This window comes from Acomys russatus, chromosome 8 (genome assembly GCF_903995435.1).
Source record: "Acomys russatus chromosome 8, mAcoRus1.1, whole genome shotgun sequence".
NCBI lineage: Eukaryota > Metazoa > Chordata > Mammalia > Rodentia > Muridae > Acomys > Acomys russatus.
Genome location: NC_067144.1, coordinates 2,666,414 through 2,686,658, shown reverse-complemented (window position 1 = coordinate 2,686,658; position 20,245 = coordinate 2,666,414). Strand labels below are relative to the sequence as shown.

The following is a 20,245-nucleotide window of genomic DNA, read 5'->3' as shown; positions in this document are numbered from 1 at the left end:
ACAATTTACAGGCCCTGGAAAGATGGCTCAAAGGTTAAGAGCACCAGCAACTCTTTCAGAGGACCTGACTTCAGTTCCTGGCACTGAGATAGCAGCTCACAACTGTCTATAAGTCCAGTTCCAAGGGATACACCTCCCTCTTCTGGCCTCCCTGAGTACCAGAAATACAAATACTGCACATACATATATGCAGGCAAAAGTTCCATACACACAAACTAAATTATTTATTTGAGCTGCTTCAGAGGGTTAGTGTCCATAATGGCAGAAGTGGAAGAGTATCAAGTGACCTCAACAGGAAAGTGAGAAGTTATACCTCAACTGCACACAGGAAGCAGAGTCAAAGTCCACACCTACTTGACCTACTTCCTTTATTACGGCTGTACTTTCGTAGTCACTCTTCTGTTGTGTAATACTACACCAGGACCAACAGCAACTTACAGGGTAATCTCCCTAAGTAGACTACCAACTAGGGACTGAGTATTCAAATACATGAGCTGTGGGGTACAACTCTCACTGTTGTGACTTAATCACAATGGTAGCCATCCCTGCTCCCTTTTCTTGAGACAAGATCTTTACTCTGCAGTCCAGACTGACCTCAAACTAGTGGAGGATTCTCCTGGCTCAGCCTGCAAAGAGCTGGGATTACAGGTATGTGTCTGTTATGCCTGCTCCAGCTAACAACTCCAAGATGAGGACTGAACCCAGGACCTCACTCTTCCTAGGCAGGAAGTGCTCTACTACTGAAGCTCATGCCCATTTATCATTTTTTTAAAATTAACAATTTTTGCTGCTGGTGTCTCTTATCTAAGCACATGTATGGAGTTGCATGGCCAGCCTCTACTCAGTGGTGTTTATGAAGTCCCCCTCCTTCTCTGTAGTCATCTTTTTCCGGCCAATAGAACAGCACTCCACCTCCTTGCATATCTCCTCCTGCAGCGTATATTCCTGCTCTGCCAGATTATCCTATCCAGGGTTCAAGTCTATCTACCAGACTAACAACAAACACTCCTCTCTGCAGCTTCAACAAACAAAAGCCGAAGTCAGATGAGACGGCTCAGTGCGTAAAAGTTCTTGCTGCCCAAACCGGACCACTGGAATCTAACCCCATAGTGAAAGTACCAATACCCTACAGCTGTCCTCTGCTTTGTACATACAATGACACACACACAAATAGATTCTTGGGGGACGGACAGATGACCTTTGCTGCTCTTGCAAAGGTCCCAAGCTTGACTGCGAGCACCTACACAGAAACTAAAAGCCCTCTATAACTATAGCTTCCACATATATTAGGTTTTCTGTTGCTGTGATAAAACATCATGACCAAAAGCAAGTTGGGGGTGAAAGGGTTTCTATCAGTTTGCAGTCCCACAGCTTATGTCCATATAAATATGGACATAATTAAAAATAATGAAAGATTCATAGCCGGGCGTGGTGGCACAGGCCTTTAATCCCAGCACTTGGGAGGCGGACACAAGTGGATCCCTGTGAATTTGAGGCCAGCCTGGTCTACAGAACGAGTCCAGGACAGCCAAGGCTACACAGAGAGACTCTGTCTCAAAAAAAAAAAAAAAAGATTCATTTATTTTAGTTTTATGTGCATTTGTGTTTTACCTGCATGTATGTCTATGTACCACACATGCAGTGCCTGCAGAGGCCAGAGGAGGGCATCAGACCCCCTGGAGCTGGAGTTACAGATGGTTATGAGCTGAAAGTATGGCTTTGTAGTTAAGAGCACTGACTGCTGCTCTTCAGAGAGATTTCAAGCACCCACGTTCACAACTGTCTGCAAATCCAGTTCTAGGGATCTAACCCTCTTTTCTGGCTGCAACAGGGACTAACTACACGCACACGTTGTACCAGCATACATGCAGACAAAATACCCACACACACAAAATAAAGTAATTCTTAAATTAATATCATTTTTGGTTTTTTTTTAATTTTTAAAAAAAGATTTGTTTATTTATTATTATGTATACAGAGTTCTGCCCTCGTGTACACCTGCAGGCCAGAGGAAGCTATCAGATCTCATTATAGATGGTTGTGAACTACCATGTGGTTGCTGGGAATTGAACTCAGGACCTCTGGAAGAGCAGACAGTACTCTTAACCTCTGAGCTATCTTTCCAGCCCCCCCCCCACCCCGCCGTTTTTTAAACTTTATTTATTATGTATACAGTGCTCTACCTGCATGTATACCTGCAGGCCAGAAGAGGGCATTAAATCACATTATAGATGGTTGTGAGCCACCATGTGGTTGCTGAGAATTGAACTCAGGACCTCTGGAAGAGCAGGGTAAGAACCTGTTACCCTCTGAGGCATCCCTCCAGCCTCCAATATGTGATTTTTTTAAAGGGAGTTTTAGGTGGGCATGGTGGCACACGCCATTAATCTCTGTACTTTGGAGAAAGACGCAGACAGCTCCAAATGAGTTTGAGCCCAGATGGGGCTACACTGTGAGATCCTGCCTCAAAACGGAACAAATAATTTAGTTTTTATAACAAGCCTGAATATATACCCTGCTGACATATTGGGTGGACAATGCTACTCCCAGAAGTCATGAGTTATTAAATAAAACCCTCAGTGCCAGGGGTGGAGAACCTCGTGAGTTACTGGACTAGGAGCTCTATGAGGCACCGAAAACAACACAGGCTATCGCCATTGTTCACCATGACCTACCACAGCAAGATGGCTAACACCCCCTGTTGCTGAAGATACAACACATTTCCATTATAGTGAACAGAAACAAGAGCTGGAGAATGAAGAGGGCACTGCAGGATGCTGCCTCTGCACATGAGTGGCCACTGCACTCATGCACTCAGCAGCCGTGGCTACCTGTACATAACGAAGCCAACAGACTCAGTCAGGATTCCAACGCTGCACTACCTGGACTCCGTGCTTCAAAAGACAGAAACAAGAGAGAGGACATGAGGAGGGAAGGAGAAAGTGCTGGGAGTAACCACTCCCAGGGCAATGGGAGAGGGGAGTTGGGGTGGATATGACCAAGGCACACTGTTTTACATGTATAAAACTGTTGAAAAATAGATTTGTTTGGGTTTTTCGAGACAGGGTTTCTCTGTGTTACCTTGGCTGTCCTGGACTCTCTTTGGAGACCAGGCTGGCCTGGAACTCATGATGGAGATCCACCTGCCTCTGCCTCCCAACTGCTGGGATTAAAGGCATACGCCAGGCTTTTTAACTTGATTACATCTGGAATTTACAATCCAAGCAGCTGGGAAGACCCACTTTTAATCTGTATCATTTATCTATCTATATATCTATATATATTTATTGAGATAGAGTTTCTCTGTGTAGCCCTGGCTGGCCTGGAACTCACTCTGTAGACCAGGCTGGCCTTGAATCCAGAGATCCATCTACACTGGCTGTCCCTCAAGTGCTGGGACTAAAGGCATGTGATGCCACAGCCACCAATATCACCTGGCTTAGACTGCATCTTTGTTATTGTTGTTTTGCTTTTTCAAGAAAGGGTTTCTCAGCGGGGGACTTGGAGGGGGGGGCACGGGTGTGCATGCTTTTAATCCCAGCACTCGGGAGGCAGAGGCAGGTGGATCACTGTGAGTTTGAGGCCAGCCTGGTCTACAAAGTGAGTCCAGGACAGCCAAGACTAACACAGAGAAACCCTGTCTCAAAAAACCAAAACCAAACAAAACACCCCAGTACTTGGGATTCAGAGGCAGGTGGATCTCTTTAAGTTCAAGGCCAGCCTGGTCTACAAAGAGAGTCCAGGACAGCCAGGACTACACAGAGAGCACTCAGAAAGCAGAGACAGGTAGATCTCTAAGGTTCGAGGTCAGCCTAGTCTACAGAATGAGTTCCAGGACAGCCAAGCCAAAGCTACACAGAGAAACCCTGTATCAAAAAAAACAAGCCTGGAGTGGTGGCGCAGCCTTTAATCCCAGCACTCGGGAGGCAGAGGCAGGCGGATCACTGTGAGTTAGAGGCCAGCCTGGTCTACAAAGTGAGCCCAGGACAGCCAAGGCTACACAGAGGAACCCTGTTTCGAAAAAGAAAAAAAACAAAACAAAACAAAACAAACAAACAACCCAGGGTTTCTCTGTATAGCCTTAATGGTCCTGGACTTGCTTTTGTAGACCAGGCTCCACCTGCCTCTGCTTGAGTGCTGGGCCTAACAGGCATGCATCATCACACATGGCTTATCTGGATCTTTGGAGGTGGAAAGATGTATCTTTAATCCAAATTTTCTAAGGTGGAAGATCCACCTTTTATCTGGGCCATACCTGGTGTGACAGCCTAGATAAAAGACACGGAAGGAAGCTTGCTCTTTGCCTACTTGTTCTCACTCTTGCTGGCAAGTCCATTCCTTCACTGGCGTTAGAGCCTAATACTTTGGGATTCTGGCATCCACTAAAGACCAGCTGAGACATCCAGTCTCATCCACTGAACAACTAGTGGATTCTTTTTTTTTTTTTTTTTTTTTAAAGATTTATTTATTATTATGTATACAATGCTCTGTCTACATGTATGCCAGCTCACCAGAAGAGGGCACCAGATCTCATTATAGATGGTTGTGAGCCACCATGTAGTTGCTGGGAATTGAACTCAGGTCCTCTGGAAGAACAGTCAGTGCTCTTAAGCTCTGAGCCAGCTGGAATAGTATCTGGAATAGGCTATAGTTACTGAACCTCTCCTAGAAGCTCAGAGAGAACTGAAAGCCAATGGTGTGAACTATATTACAAACTAAATGAGACAAATTTATCTATCTGATTATCCTGATTCACAATGGACTTGATGACTCTGTATATAAAACTTTTGACAATTGTAGAAAAATAAGGAATATGATGCTGCTAGCTAGTTTTTCCCAGCATCTCTGGATAAAGTAACAAAGAAAAAGAATGATCTCTGTTAAATTAATTAACTAACTTCTAGAATCTCAGAATACGGTGAAGGACAATAATGAACTCAAGGTTAAAACTGACCACCTCCAGATGTGCATGTAACTGCCTAAAGCAGCGTTTCTCAACCTGTGGCTCATGACCCTTTGGGGTGCGTGTGTCAAATGACCCTTTTATCTGGGTCACATATCAGATATCATGTGTATCAGATAATTACATGACAATTCATAATGATATAAAAATTAGTTACGAAGCAGCATCAAAATAATTTTATGAGACAGATGGTAGTAGTGCACACCTTTAGTCTCAGCACCTGAGAGGCAGAAGCACTCGGATCTGAGTTCGGGGCCAGACTGCTCTACAGAGTTCCAGGACAGCCAAGGCTACACAGAGAAACCCTGTCTCAAAAAAACCAAAATAAGTAAATAAATAATTTTATGGTTGGGGGTCACCAACTGTTTGTAACTGTTTTTATAGGTCCCAGCATTAGGAAGGTTGAGAAACAGTGGTCTTTCTAAGTGTGCCCTGGGAAGAGAATTTTCTCTCCAGCAGCCACAGGATGCAAAAGCTGCTCTGTGGAAAATCACCCAAAGCCCTCATGATGATACTGACATAATTACAACTATATTAAAAGTCCCAGCCCTGAGAGTTGGCGGTTAAAGTAGGGACATTGTTTGGTAAAGAATGGGACCCTGTATGTTGGAATGAAGAGGCATGAAAAAACCCTAATGAAACCAAGAACTCTGAGGAAGCAGTCTTCCACCCTCAGCAGCAGATGGTCTCCCACCCGACCCCTTCAACTGAGGAAACTAATCCTGCATTGCCTGCTACCCCAGCAGTTACTTTCTCTGAAGGAGATGCCAGGCAAGACAACACTGATGTCCCTCAGGGCCACCTCCAGGCCTCTAACCAGACTCAAGGCTGAGCTGGCTCCTGGAGGGCAGAGAGCATGTGGTCCACAAGGAGCTGCACTACTCTACCCAAGAGCTGCTAAGTTTGCTGACTCACTCAACAGAAGCCTGGGGGATGTGTGGGAATGGATCTTTTTTTTTTTTTTTTAAGATTTATTTTTTTATTATTATGTATATAGTGCTCTGCCTACATGTGCATCTGCAGGCCAGAAGAGGGCATCAGATGACATCATAGATGGTTGTGAGCCACGATGTGGTTGCTGGGAATTGAACTCAGGACCTCTGGAGGAGCAATCAGTGCTCTTAACCGCTGAGCCATCTCTCTAGCCCATGGGAATGGATCTTAAGCGTTGGGGTAATGGTGAAAGGACTAGACAACTGGATCAGGGTGAGCTTACTGGTGTGGGCCCACTGAGGGAATCTAGACTTAATATGGAAGCTGGCACAATTCAAAAAGGGGACAAAAGTTTGTCTGAATGGTTGGCTGGAGCACTGTCAAGAGGGCCTACTGAAAAAGGCTGGAGACGCCTGAGATCCCTTGGCTTAGTGTTGGTGAAAGGATTTGAAGGCTGCGGGAAATTGCAATGCTAGAGTGGGCACAGTGTGTAAAACCTACTCCTCCACAATGGGACAGCCAAGAAGACATGCCCTTCACTAATCCTATAAGACACAACAAGTGAGAGAGACAAAGCACATCTGAAGAACTCTGCTGTCATCTTTTCCTTGCTAGACCTTACTGTAAGAGAAGCTGGTGCTCAGTTGGATGAGTTAAATACAAGGGGCTTCATGGGGCACTGAAGGAGCAGGGGCCAGGTGACAGCACTGAGAGTCACTGAAGACAAGAGGATTATAAATGGGCAGTATAGACAAAGCAATGTCCTTCATGGCCTAACCCTTAATAAACAGCACAGGCAAAGTCATTTTCATGGTGGCATGACTCTGGTGGACCTTTGGTACTGGCTAATAAATCAAGGTGTTTCCAGGCATAAAATAAATAAGAAGCCTACTGCATTTTTGTTTGATCTGTATAAACAGAAACATCCTCAAGCAAATGGAAGGAACGTTAGATTGGATAATGGGGCAAATGGGAATCTCAGTCCATGAACCGATTTCCAGACCTGAGCCAGCCTGCAGACCCAGAACCCCTTGAATGAGGGAAGGCCAGGTTCTCCTGAGAAGGACCTTGATAAAATACTGACATTTTACTGTTAGCCTTTCCCCAGTCCCTTCACAGAAGGACCTATACTGGGAGAAAAGAAACAATCAGACTCTCCAGGGTCTGCTGTATACTTGTTCTAAACTGACACTGACTATGGAAGACTCTAAGAAACACTGTACCCCTCCAGTTAAAGTAGGGGCTTATGGGACCCAGGTGATTAATGGAGTTTTGGTAAAGTCTGACTCACAGGTCCACTGGGTCCCTCATGCTGTTTGTTGTTGTTACTCCTCCTCCTCCTCCTCCCACCACCATTACTACTACTGCTTCTTTTGGTTTTTCGAGACAGGGTCTCTCTGTGTTAGCCTTGGCTATCCTAGACTCACTTTGTAGACCAGGCTGGCCTTGACCTCACAGAGATCTGCCTGCCTCTGCCTCCCGGGTGCTGGGATTAAAGGCATGTGCACCACATCCAGCTTGGGACAGATAGATATACTTAGATAGATATACTTAGAGGTTGTTGGCAGAATTCTCACACTGGCTCCCTGCCAGGAAAAACAGTGAATCAAAACCAGTATTCCATCCCTGGAGCAATTGCAGAATCAGCACCACTGTCAAGAGTTGTTCCCACCACACCTTCTTTTCTCCTATCTGCCCAGTGCAGAAGACAGACGGATGGTGGAGAATTGACAGTTGACTACTGAAAACTCAATTGAGTAGTGACTCCGACTGCAGCTGCTGTACCAGGCGTGGTGTCCTGACTTGAGCAGATTAACACATACCTAGTACTTGGTATGGACCTAACCCTAACCTTGACTGATCTAGCAAATGCCCTCTTCTTGGTACCTGTCCACAGTAAGGACCACCAGAAGCAACTTGCTTTCAGTTGGCACAGCCAGCAGTATACCTTTACAGTTTTACTCTATTAGGATTTATTAACTCTGCCCTATATCATACTTAGAAGGGATCTTGAATGCTGGACGTGATAGCACACACCTGAATTTCTAGCACTCTGGAGGCAGAGGCAGGCAGATAGATGTGAGTTCAAGGCCAACCTGGTCTACAAAGTTAATCCAGGACAGCCAAGGTTACCCAGAGAAACCTTGTCTAGAAAAAACAAAAACAAAAAACAAAAAACCAGAAGGGATCTTGATCATCTATCTATCTCTTCCACTAAAATCACATTGGTTCACTATCTTGAATACACTATTCTCATTGGACTAAATGAGAAAGAGGGTTAGGTGGTTAGCACATGCACATCAAGAGGATAGGAAATAAATCCACCCAAATTCAGGACCTTCTACCTCAGTGAAATTCTTAGGAGTGCAGTGGTGTGGGGCATGCAGAGATATTCCTTCCAAGGTGAAGGACAAGCTATTGCACTTGGCCCCTCCCACCACCAAGGGGCACTGCAATGTTTAGAGGGCTCATCTGGATTCTGGGCACAGCACTTTCCTCACTTGGATGTGTTACTCCAGACTCAGAAAGCTACCAGCCTTGTGTGGGGTTTGGAACAGAAAGAAGCCTTTTCACTGGGTCCAGCTGCTGTTCAGGCTGCTGTACTACTGGCCCATATGACCCGGCAGGCCTGATGGTATTTGAGGTGTCAGTGGCAGACAGGGGTGCTGTCTGGAGGCTTTGGCAGGCTCCTATAGGTGAATCACAGAGGCGACCTTCGCGATTTTGGAGCAAAGCTCTACCATCATCTGCAGACAACTAATCTACCTTTAGGAGTCAGTTTTGGGGCTGATATTGGGCCTAAGCTAAAGCTGAAGGGTGACAATGGGCCTCCAACTTTCCTTGTGACCTGAGCTGCCCATTATGATCCGGGTGTTATCTGACCCATCAAGCCATGAAGTAGGACACACACAGCAGCAATCTATTATCAGATGGAAGTGGAATACATGTGATAGGATCCAAGCAGGTTCTGAAGACACAAGCAAGTCACATGAAGAAGCTGCCCAAATGCCTATGGTTTCTGTTCCTGTTACACTGATGTCTGCTGCCAGGCATGCACCTGTAGCCTCATGAGGTGTGTGTGCCCTGCGACTGGTTGACTGAGGAAGAGAAGACTAGGGCCTGGTTTACTGATGGTTCTGCACATTATGCAGAGCCTACCCAGAAGTAGACAGCTGCAGCATTACAGCTTCTTTCTGGGACAAACCTGAAAGACACTGGCAAAGGGAATCTTCAGTGTACAGAACCTCGGGCAGTAAACATGGTCATGAATTTTGTTTGGAAGGAGAAATGGCCAGATATGCGACGGCTCACTGGTTCAGAGGCTGTAGGCATGGATTGGCTGGCTAGTCGGGGACTTGGAAGGAGTATGATTGGAAAATCGGCGAGAAAGTCATCTGTGGAAGAAGCATGTGGAGAGATTTCTGCAAATGGGCAAAGGATGTGAAGACACTTGTTCCCATGTAAATGTTCATCAAAAGGTGACTTCATCTGAGGAGGATTTAATAATCAAGTAGACAGGATGTCCCATTCTGTGGACAGTCAGTGCCCAATGAGCTCACAAACAAAGTGGTCATGGTGGCAGAGATAAGTTATGCATGCATGGGCTTCCACTCACCAAGGCTGACCTAGCTACAGCGGCTGCTGAGTGCCAGATATGCCAAGAGCAAAAACCAACACTGAGCCCCAGATATGGCAAATTCCCTGGGGTGAGCAGCCAGCCACCTGGTGACAGGTTGACTAAACTAGCCCATTTCCTCCATGGAAAGGACAAAGCTTTGTCTTTACTGGAGTAGATACTTATCCTGGTTATGGATTTGCCTTTTCTGCATGTGATGTGTCTAAAACCACCATCCACGAACTTACAGAATGCCTAATCCACAGTCATGGTATTCCACACAATATGGCTTCTAACCGAAGACCTCACTTCACAGCCAGACAAGCGCATCGGTGAGCCCACCGTCATGGCATCCACTGGTCCTACCATGCTCTATCATCCTGAGGCTGCTGGCCTGACAGGAAGATGGAATGGCACTGGGAACACTGGTGCGCTCCTGTAATCCCAGCACTCAGGAGGCAGAGGCAGATGGATTTCTGTGAGTTCGAGGCCAGCCTGGTCTACAAAGTGAGTCCAGGACAGCAAGGACTACACAGAGAAACCTGGACTCAAAAAAACCAAGAAATAAACAAATAAGCAAACAAATTGGGGGGGGGGGCGGGGAGAGGAAGGAAGGAAGGAAAGAAGGAAGGAAGAAAAGAAAGAAAGAAAGAAAGAGAGAGATGGAATGGCTTTTAGGTAGCAGCAGTCTGAAAAGCTGGGGCAGGTTCTCCAGAACGCAGTGTATGCTTTGAATCAGTGTCCAATACATGGTACGGGTTCTCCTATAGCCAAGATCCTTGGGTCCAGGAATCAGGGTGAAAGAGGAAATGATTCCACTCACTATCAGCCCTAGTGACCCACTAGGAAATTTTTTGCTTTCTGTTCCTGCAACCTTATATTCTGATGGCTTATTCTCCTGTCAGGAGGCACTACAAACATTCCACTGGACTGGAAGCTCAAGACTTAGCCCTAGCCACTGTGGGCATCTGAAGTCCTTAAGCCAACAGGCTAAGAAAGGAACAGCAGTGTTAGGAGGGTGACTGACCCAGATTGCCATGGGAACTTTGCATTGCTTCTCCACAAAGGAGCTAAGAAAGATCATGTCTGAATGCAGGAGATCCTGTAGGGCGTCTCTTGGTGCTACTGTGTCCTGTGTTTAAAGCGACTGGGAAACTACAGCAGCCTAATCCAGGCAGGATGACAAAGGGCACAGAGCCTTCAGGAATGAAGATATAGGTCACTGCTCCAGGAACAGACAAGACCTAATTAGGTGCTTGCTGAGGTGGAGGGGACACAGAATGTGTAGTAGAGGAAGGTGGTTATAAATACCAGCTAGGGTCACATGACCAGTTGTAGAGGAAAGAGCTATAATTAACATGAGTGTTTCCACCATATTTTGTTAAATTTTTGTACAGATATCCATGGCTTTCCCCTCAGTTTCTTTATCCTATGACATAACATAACATCAAGAGAAAATATCAGTAGTTATCTAAAAGAATATCCCTCAAAGTATGGAGCCATCTATTCTAAAATGTAGACTTTGCAGTTGTACAAGGGACAGTGATACCATGTTAGGAGTCATTATGACTTGGTTATTGTTTTCTTTCTTTCTTTTTTTTCTCTTTTTTTTGGTTATTGTTTTCACTTGGAAATTAAGCAAATCAGAAAAGATTGGAATGTGTGTTAAGTAAAGCTATTGAAAAAACCAGAAAATTACATTTGGTTCCCAAGACACATGAAATAGAACCAGATTCTGTAGACAGCAGGAAGTCACGGTAGTCTATACTTTCCTCCCTGAGCTGAATCTAATTATTAAGACTTTCTCCAACACCTGTCTCCTTGTCTGCAAGCATGTTTTAATAAAGGCCTAAAGTTAACAGTATAATCCACTTTCACAAATTAGAGAATTTACTTGAACATATTACCCAACACTATACTTCCTAAGTTCTTAGTCTGGAATTATGACTAAAGTTGACAGCAGCTGAGCCAGGTGTGGTGACTCACTCAAGCAGAGGCAAGCAGATCTCCGTGAGTTCAAGCCCTCCACTAGGTATTATTAGTAATCTGGAGATAAGTTACAACATACGAGAAAGGCTAGAGGCAGCGAATTGTGGTTGAGCACTTGGTTAGCATGCAGGAGGTCCTTAGTTCAGTCCAAGGCGCTGAAGAGAGGAGGGAGGAAGGGTGCGTGTGTAATGCGGGCAGGAGGACTATACCTTAAAAATAAACAAGCCGATAAGTGGTGGCGCATGCCTTTAATCCCAGCACTCGGGAGGTAGAGGCAGGCGGATCGCTGTGAGTTTGAGGCCAGCCTGGTTTACAAAGTTAGTCTAGGACAGCCAGAGCTACAAAGAAAAACCTTGTCTTGAAAAACAAACAAGAGCCGGGCGTGGTGGCACACGCCTTTAATCCCAGCACTCGGGAGGCAGAGGCAGGCGGATCGCTGTGGGTTCGAGGCCAGACTGGTCTACAAAGTGAGTCCAGGATGGCCAAGGCTACACAGAGAAACCCTGTCTTGAAAAAACAAACAAACAAAAAAAAAACAAAAAAAAAAACAAAAAAGAAAGAAAAGAAAAACAAACAAAAGTTGACAGTACCTGCCAGCATCTTCTAGGAAGTTCATGCTTCAGAGTCGGGCACTCTCATCTCTGTGTGTTACATTATTTCATACCTGTGGGTAGCCACTTGCCATGCTGCGCATATTAGGGCTTAAGACAACTCTGTGCAGCTGCTGCTCTCCTTCCACAGGTGTGGATTGCGAGCACTCACTAAGGTGTCAAGGGCAGGCCTTCACGACATTTTGTAAACTCCATTCAGCTTGGCAATTAACCTTACACTTATTGTACCATGCCAGCTTTTTATTTCATCTATCCTAAAGAAGACGCTCTTTCAATTTCAGTAGGTATCCTTAACTAATTATAGTACCTTTTCATTTTCAAAGTTCAGAGCAAATTATCTCATTAGCAAATCTATACAGTCATCACACTAAAAAAACTAAATCAATCCTCAATTCTTTCTGGAACATAGCTTAGAAATAAACTGGGCAGTGAATTATCTTTTAAAGTCTCTAGATGCTTTTTCCACTCACACTTAATATCATTTGATATAATGTGATATGATATTCATTAGAGGAAATTAAAGCAACTTATAAAATAATGCATTTTACTTGAAAAAGAGAACACTTGGTGATCAGTGTCTTTCTTTTTTTTTATTTATTTTTTCTCCCCCTTCGAGACAGGGTTTCTCTGCATAGCCTTGGCTGTCCTGGACAGGCTTTGTAGAACAGGCTGGCCTCGAACTCACATCAATCTGCCTGCCTCTGCCTCCCAGAGTGCTGAGGTTAAAGGCCCACGCCCCACCCCCACCCCCGCGTCTTTAAATATTCTTTCTTTTTTTTTTTTTTTAAAGACAGGGTCTTGCTATAGCAAGCCCAGTTTGGCTTGGAACTCTGCCAGGATTAGGGAGGTAGGGATGTGCATCTCGTCCATCAAGCTCTACTTATGTTTCTTTAAACATAAACCACTAGATTTAATTTTTGTTTGTTTGTTTGTTTGTTTTTCCAAGACACGGTTTCTTTGTGTAGTCCTGGCTGTCTTCGAACTCACAGCAATCTGCCTGCCTCTGCCTCCCGAGTGCTGGGATTGAAGGCATGCACCACCACGCCCGGCCCTAAACTTAATTTATAAAAATCTAAAACTGAATTAACGTAGAATTAAGGTAAATACACTTCTTACCCTGGCAGAGGGACAGTAATGATATAAATGTCTTCAAATACATCCCCAGTCTCTTTTCTTTCTAATTCCAGTATTTAAAGGGGAGAGGGGTGCTATGGCATCAGATTCTGAGATTTCTACATTTTCGGTTCATTTTAACGATTAAGCCAAAGGCTGAGGGGCAGTTCTTAACCTGCAGTTAGTTGAGAGAGGCAGAGGTTCGAAAAACCTTAAATAATGTACTAACATTTCGTGAATTTTTGAGGAAGGAGGAGAGGGTCATGACAATCTTCAGAATTTCAAGGAAGTCTATATATTTTTAAACGTCATTAAAAAGAATTCTGCATTAGTATTACAGTCAACAAAAGTGACAAACTGTAAGAGTGCGTGTGTGTGTGTGGGGGGGTGCATTTGAACAAGGAAAGCACTGCTAAATATCTAAATCAAATGCATCCTTTCATCCAATGACCCAGATCCTGACACTGGCTTTCCAGTGCGAATGTCTTCTGGTTTAGAATGCGGAAAAGACGTTCAATTCCCACTCCCCACCCCCAAGAGTCAACCTTTGACCGACCCTCCGCAACGAGTCAGGTTCCGAGCCCGAGGAGGCAGGAAATCGCGTACCTGGGCGCTGGTTCGATTAAGGTGGTAGTATCCAGGTAGTGGATCTTGTAGAACTCCAGCAAGGCCGGCAAATGATCAAACTCCTGGTCCCCGATCTTGAAGCGGCGGTTGGGCAGGGAGTTGATGATGTAGTGCGAGACGCGCGAGTTCTCGGACACGGACAGTACATAGTCCCCGGGGCAGGTAGAGGAGTCCCGGACTAGGAACATGCCATGGCGCTGGCCCTGGAGACGGGTCTGCGCCTCCTGGCGAGACACTGGTCCCATGTACCAGGCGGAGCGGTCTGAAGAATCAAACCTGGCGGAGGACATGGTGTTGGGCCCGGGGAATGGGCGGCGTCTGCTGCTCTTCGCCTGCTCGCGAAGCCTTAACCGCGGTCGGCTCTGGGGTCGAGGAAGGGCCTCTCGGAACACTCGGAGGAGCAATCAGAGGGCTTGGTCAGGACCTTCCTCTCGGCTCCGGGCCCCGCAGCATCCTCCACCACCGCCCGCCGGCCCGGGAACACTGGACGAAGCGCCGGCGGGGTCGAGGTGGGCGAAGCGGAGGCCGCCTAGGGCTTCTCAGCCGCCCGGCGTCCAGGGGCGGCTCCGGTGACTTCTGTCCTGGAACCCGCCGGCCCCGCGGCCTCAAGAGCCTGCACCGACCCTCGCCGTCACGGGAAGAACCCTGCTCCGAGAGGAGTCGCGCCTCCCGGGCCGTTCTACCCAGCCTGTTCCCAATAGCCACAGCAACAAAATGGCGGACGCTGGAGAAGCGGCCGGGCACCTCCCCCTTGGTCCAGCGCACTCCGTCTGCGCACGCGCGGAGCCTGGCGCTGCCCCCACCGCGGAGGCCCTTCCTTTGACGTCTCTCGGCGCAGCCAATCAGGAGTGCGCTCGCGAGGGTCCCGGCGTGAGCCGCTCCTGCTGGGCTCCCGCGTTCCGGGTGGAGGCAGTGGGTCAGGCCCTTCCTGGGCCGCAAAGCAGTAACCTGGAGGCCGTAACTCAATGGCCGCTGCCGCCACTGTCCGGCCTCAGAGACATGGCAGGAAAACAGCCGGAGCCGAGAGGGAACAGCGTCTTGAAAACCTGTATCTGGGAACAAAGCGTAGCGTGGTGGCTGAATGCCTGGCCAAGGAGGCGTGGCCCTCAGGTGATTGCAAGCCAGAGGGCCCTGCCTGATAAATCTGGTGGCTCAGGAGGGGCATGACCTAAGTGGTGAGGTGACCATCAAGCAGGTTACTGAATAACGCCTGTCTTAGGTGATCCGACTTGGCACCCGTGGAATGGAGGTGAAGTTCGGTTTGACGAGCTTTAGGAAGATTACAAGCTGATGACAAGCCTGCCTGTCACAGGCTCTGTAGCGAAGCAAGTGAGACGCAACAACCCTGTGTCTGGCCTGTAGGTTTGGTCTGCTCCAGACCGTTGCCCTCCAACAGTCGGGAGAGTTTGCTGCCATTCCACGTTACTCAGTTCCAGCCATGCCTTCCCAACGTATTTTTTTTCCTTCACCCGCACTAGGATCTCATTTTCAACTTTCTTTTTCTTTCTTATTTCCTTCCTTCCTTCTTTTTTTTTTTTTTTTTTTTTAAAGACAGGATTTCTCTGTGTAGCCCTGGCTGTCCTGGAACTAGTTCTGTAGACCAGGCTGGCCACGACCTCATATCAACCAGCCTCTGCGTTCCGTTGTTGTGGGATTAAAGGCATAAGCCACCATTAACAGACGAGGATCAAATTTTAGTACAACAGGGATATTTATTTACTTTCATTTTGCCTGCTTTAATGCCACAGCTAGTCTCGAATGAATGATCAGCCAGCTGTCAAATGAGAGACTGTTGTGGAAATAGACCAAGACACTGATGCCGAGTTAATGGTCATAACATTCCCAAATTAGATGAACAGGAAGGCATGTCTCAAGCCAATGGTGGTGGCACACACCAGTAATCCCAACACCAAAGAAATGGAGGCAGGAAGGTCATGAGTTCAAGGCCAGCTGAAGCTGTATGAGACCCAACTTAAAATGGGGAGGAAACTAGGGAAGGCCTCAAAAGTGAGAAAGACAGGAAAAACATACCCTGCTTCGATCCCTATCACTGATACTCCATTCTGGCCATTTGTTTTTCCCGTGTTCAGCAAATCTTAGATTGTAGAGTGGTAATGGGTGATTTCATCCCAGTGGTTAAAAAAAGTGGAGGGGTCCCAGCACTTGGGAGGCAGAGGCAGGCGGATCTCTGTGAGTTCGAGGCCAGCCTAGTCTACAAAGCGAGTCCAGGACAGCCAAGGCTACAGAGAGACCCTATCTCACAAAACAAACAAAAAAGTGGAGGGGGGCACAGATGGTGTCATGGTGTGTCTTTTTGTAACTCAGCATAAATTTATTTTTGTATTTCCCAAAGATGCTTTCCTGGGGTCAGGAAGATGGCCCAGGGAGTAAGCTCTCGGCAGCCAGGCAAGCCTAAGCACCTGATTTGGATTCCTGGATGTGAAGATGTAAGGAGAATCAACTTAAGGGAGATGGCCTCTGGCTTCTGTGTAGGGTGGTGGTACACGTGTCTGCACTCACACATATATACACACACACACAAATAAAATAAAGATGCTTTCCTGTTTTAGTCTTAAGTGAAATTTGTACAGTTCAGATTTTGAATTTGACTGAGTTCCATTTATGGTTGAAGTTCAAATCAGTTGACTGGAGGGGCTACTCAGGCATTCCCTTCCTTGCCACGAGACCACCATCACTTACCTCCTGAGTAATGTGCTGTCATCACACCTATAATCCCAGATTTCAGGCAGAGGCAGGAAGAGTCACTTAGTCCAAATTAGAGGCCAGCCAGGATTGCATAAAAATAGCCTGTAGCGAGCCCTGCATGGTGGCGCACGCCTTTAATCCCAGCACTAAGGAGGCAGAGGCAGGTGGATCACTGTGAGTTCGAGGCCAGCCTGGTCTACAAAGTGAGTTCAGGACAGCCAAGGCTAACACAGAGAGACCCTGTCTCGAAAAAAAACAAAAGCAAACAAACAAACAAAAAAATACCCTGTTGCAGGAAAACCAGCCAGGCACACGCCTTTAATCCCAGCACTCAGAAGGCAGAGGCAGGGGGATCACAGTGAGTTTAAGGCCAGCCTGGTCTAGAGAATAAGTTCTAGGACACTCAAGATTACAGAGAAACCCTTTCTTGGGGAAAAAAAAAAAAAAAAAAAAAAAAAAAAACCAACAAAACAAAAGAAGTGGATAACCAACACAGGCCTCTGTCTCAGCTAGTCCAGAGCTTGAGCCAGCCTAGACAACATGTTTTTCAGACAGTGTCTCACTGGCTCACGAAGCAGACTAGGCTGGTGAAGGAGTGAAGCACAGAGATCCAACTGTCTCTGCCTCCCAACATTGAGATCACAGATATACCAACACACCTAGGTGGTTTGTGTGTGTGTGTGTATGAGAGAGAGAGAGAGAGAGAGAGAGAGAGAGAGAGAGAGAGAGAGAGAGAGAGAGAATTCTGATTCTGAAGATTGGATTCAAGTTCTCAAGTTTGCAAAGCAAGCATCTTACCCAATCCAGTCCTGTTTTTGTTGTTGTTTGTTGGGTTGGTTTTTTGTTGTTGTTGTTTGGTGGTTGTTTTGGTTTTTGAGACAGGGTTTTTCTGTGCGTAGGTCATATAGCTAGGCTCTTCTCTGACTAGCTCATAACTTTAAATAAGCCATTTAAACTAATCTACATTGTGCCATGTGCATGACTGGTTAACTGAGCTCATGTATCATGCATCTGTCTTCCTCGCATTTTCTTGGACACATCTCTGGTGCCTGCTCTATCCCAGAATCCTCTCTGCCTGTTATATGTCTCACCTTCTTCTATTCTACCTTTATGGGCCATAGGTTTTTTAATTGACAGGCAATGCATTCATATATTACACAAGATATTCTCCCTACAGTTTTTTTTTCTTCAGTGTTCTACACTCAGAATTACCCAAAGGGCCAAGAAACAATTTTCTTTGATGTTTCTCAACCATTGCTTTTCTAATTTGGCTCAGCTGTTTCTTGTTCTTTTTCTGGGATTTCACTAAGCTCACTCACACCAGATGCCATTACTGGAAGGCTGATCATTTGGAGGAGTTACGCTGTGTTGGTGTCCTGATTTTACACCAGCTTCTGTGATAACATGTGCTCTGACAAACGCACTTTAAGGGAGAATGGGTTTGTCTGGCTCACAGTTCCAGGTTAGAGTCCATCCTTAAGGGAGATGGAGGCTGTAACAGTGGCTCAGTGGCTGGGGCACTGGCATTTCCCCCTGGGGAGCAGGGTTTGATTTCCAACATACTCATGGTGGCTCACAAATGTCCGCAGCTGAGGTCCCAGGAAATCCAGTGCCCTCTTCTGGTCTCCAGGGGACTGCACTCACGTGGTACACAGACATACATGCAGACAAAACCCATACACACAAAAATAATTAAAATAATAAAGTAAAATTATTTGAAAAGCAGAAAAAGAAAGCCAGAAGTGGAGGTACTCACCTGCGATTGCAGCACTCAGGAGGCAGAGGCAGGCAGATGTATGTGAGTTTGAGACCAGCCTGGCCTATGATGCGAATCCAAGACAGCCAGGGCTACGTGGAGAAACCCTGTCTCAGAAAAACAAACAAACAAAAAAGCAGAAAAAATTAATGCATTCATGTGTACATCTGCTCAGCCCATTCTCTACTTGTAGAGAGCCATACCCATGGAATGGTGTCATCTAGAGTTCATATAGGAAAGACAATCCTCCATAGACCAGCCAGATCTAGACAATCTCTTATTAAAACTCTCACCAGGCGGGGTGGCATGGGGGGTGCGGGGTGGGTGGTGGCACACACCTGTAATCCCAGCACTCGGGAGGCAGAGGCAAGTGGATCTCTGTGAGTTCGAGGCCAGCCTGGTCTACAAAGAGTGTCCGGGATTGCGAGGGCTACACAGAGAAACCCTTTCTTGGGGGCGGGATGGGAGTGGGGGGGGGGGGGGGGGTGGGGTAACAAAATCAGCGGTGGTAGCACATGCCTATAATCCAGGGAGGCATCCTGGTCTACAGAGTGAGTCCACGACAGCCAGGGATACATACACAGACAAACTGTGTCTAAAAAAACTAAAAATAGAGAAAGAGAAAGAAAGAAAATAAAAAAGAAAAAGAGAAAAAAGAAACAAAACAAAGTCTCTTTACAGATGATTCTAGGTTGTGCCAAGATGAAAAACTGACCGCCACACTTGGGTTTTTGTTTTATTTATTTATGCATTTATTTATTTTTTCCCCAAAACAGAGTTTCTTTGTGTAGCCTTGGCTGTCCTGGACTCACTTTGTAGACCAGGCTGGCCTCAAACTCACAGTGATCTGCCTGCCTCTGCCTCCCGAGTGCTGGGATTAAAGGTGTGCACCACCCGGCTTGTTTGTTTTTTTGTTTCTTACAATGCTGCTTTGAAATTTGCACATCTGGTGTTACTTCTGTCAGCCATGGCTATTCCCTTTTGTAAGGCTCCTCCATTTTTTTCTTTTGTTTTTGAGACAGTCTTACTACATAGCCCTGGCTACCCTATATGTAAATATGCCAAGCCAGCCTCAAACTCCTGTCCCAAGTGCTGGCATTAAAGGTATGTGCCACCAACCAGCAAAGCTTCTCCTGGTTTTTTTGGTTTTGGGTTTTTTTGTTTGTTTGTTTTATTTTGTTGGGTTTTTGGGACAGGGTTTCTTTGTGTAGCCTTTGCTGTTCTGAAACTAGCTCTGTAGACCAGGCTGGCCTTGAACTCAACAGAGCTCCACTTCCTCCTGTCTGCCAATGCTTGCTGAGTGCTGGGATTAAAGGTGGGCCCCACCACCACCCAGCAAAACTCCACTATTTTGATTGACAATTTCCAAAACTGATTTTGTTACTGTGGCATGGTCTTACTGTGACAGAAAGACTAGAACAATACAGGAAGGAAGTTTTATGACTGACTTTGTCTGGTCTCTCATCTCTAGCAGGGAAAAATTTTTTAATGATTTAGAAAGCATACAGGACACACAACCCCACCCCACGTTTCTAAATACAGAACGAAGACCTCAAATGCTGTCATAATATCATGAATGTAGTTTTTCTGCTCAGTTCCACCTTTTTAATACCTTTACTTCCTACTTACCATAAGGCGGTTGGTTCCTCTGTAAATTTTTCTTGTGGAACTGAGGACTTGGTGTTACACAGCTGTTCTCTTTTGGAGGGAGGAGGCAAGCCAGAAGCTCACAAGACTTAGTAAGTAAAGGAAACATTCGGATTCAGAAAATAAATGAGACTTGTAAGGCTTAGGAACTTCCTGAGTTTTACAAGCCACCCTGTTGGCTCTGTTTCTTTTTTTTATTTTTTATTTTTGGTTTTTCGAGACAGGGTTTCTCTGTGTAGCCTTGGCTGTCCTGGACCCACTTTGTAGGCCACGCTGGCCTTGAA

General features: G+C 46.1%; 1 protein-coding gene across 1 annotated transcript in view; it reads right to left on the bottom strand.

Moving 5' to 3' along the window:
• Crkl (CRK like proto-oncogene, adaptor protein) overlaps positions 1–14,142 on the bottom strand; it is a 34,846-nt gene extending 20,704 nt beyond the window's left edge. The window contains exon 1 of the mRNA XM_051150615.1: positions 13,832–14,142. Within this exon, the coding sequence (XP_051006572.1) occupies positions 13,832–14,142 (311 nt within the window). The remainder of the gene's footprint in view (positions 1–13,831) is intronic.
• Between the last annotated feature and the right edge of the window lie 6,103 nt (positions 14,143–20,245).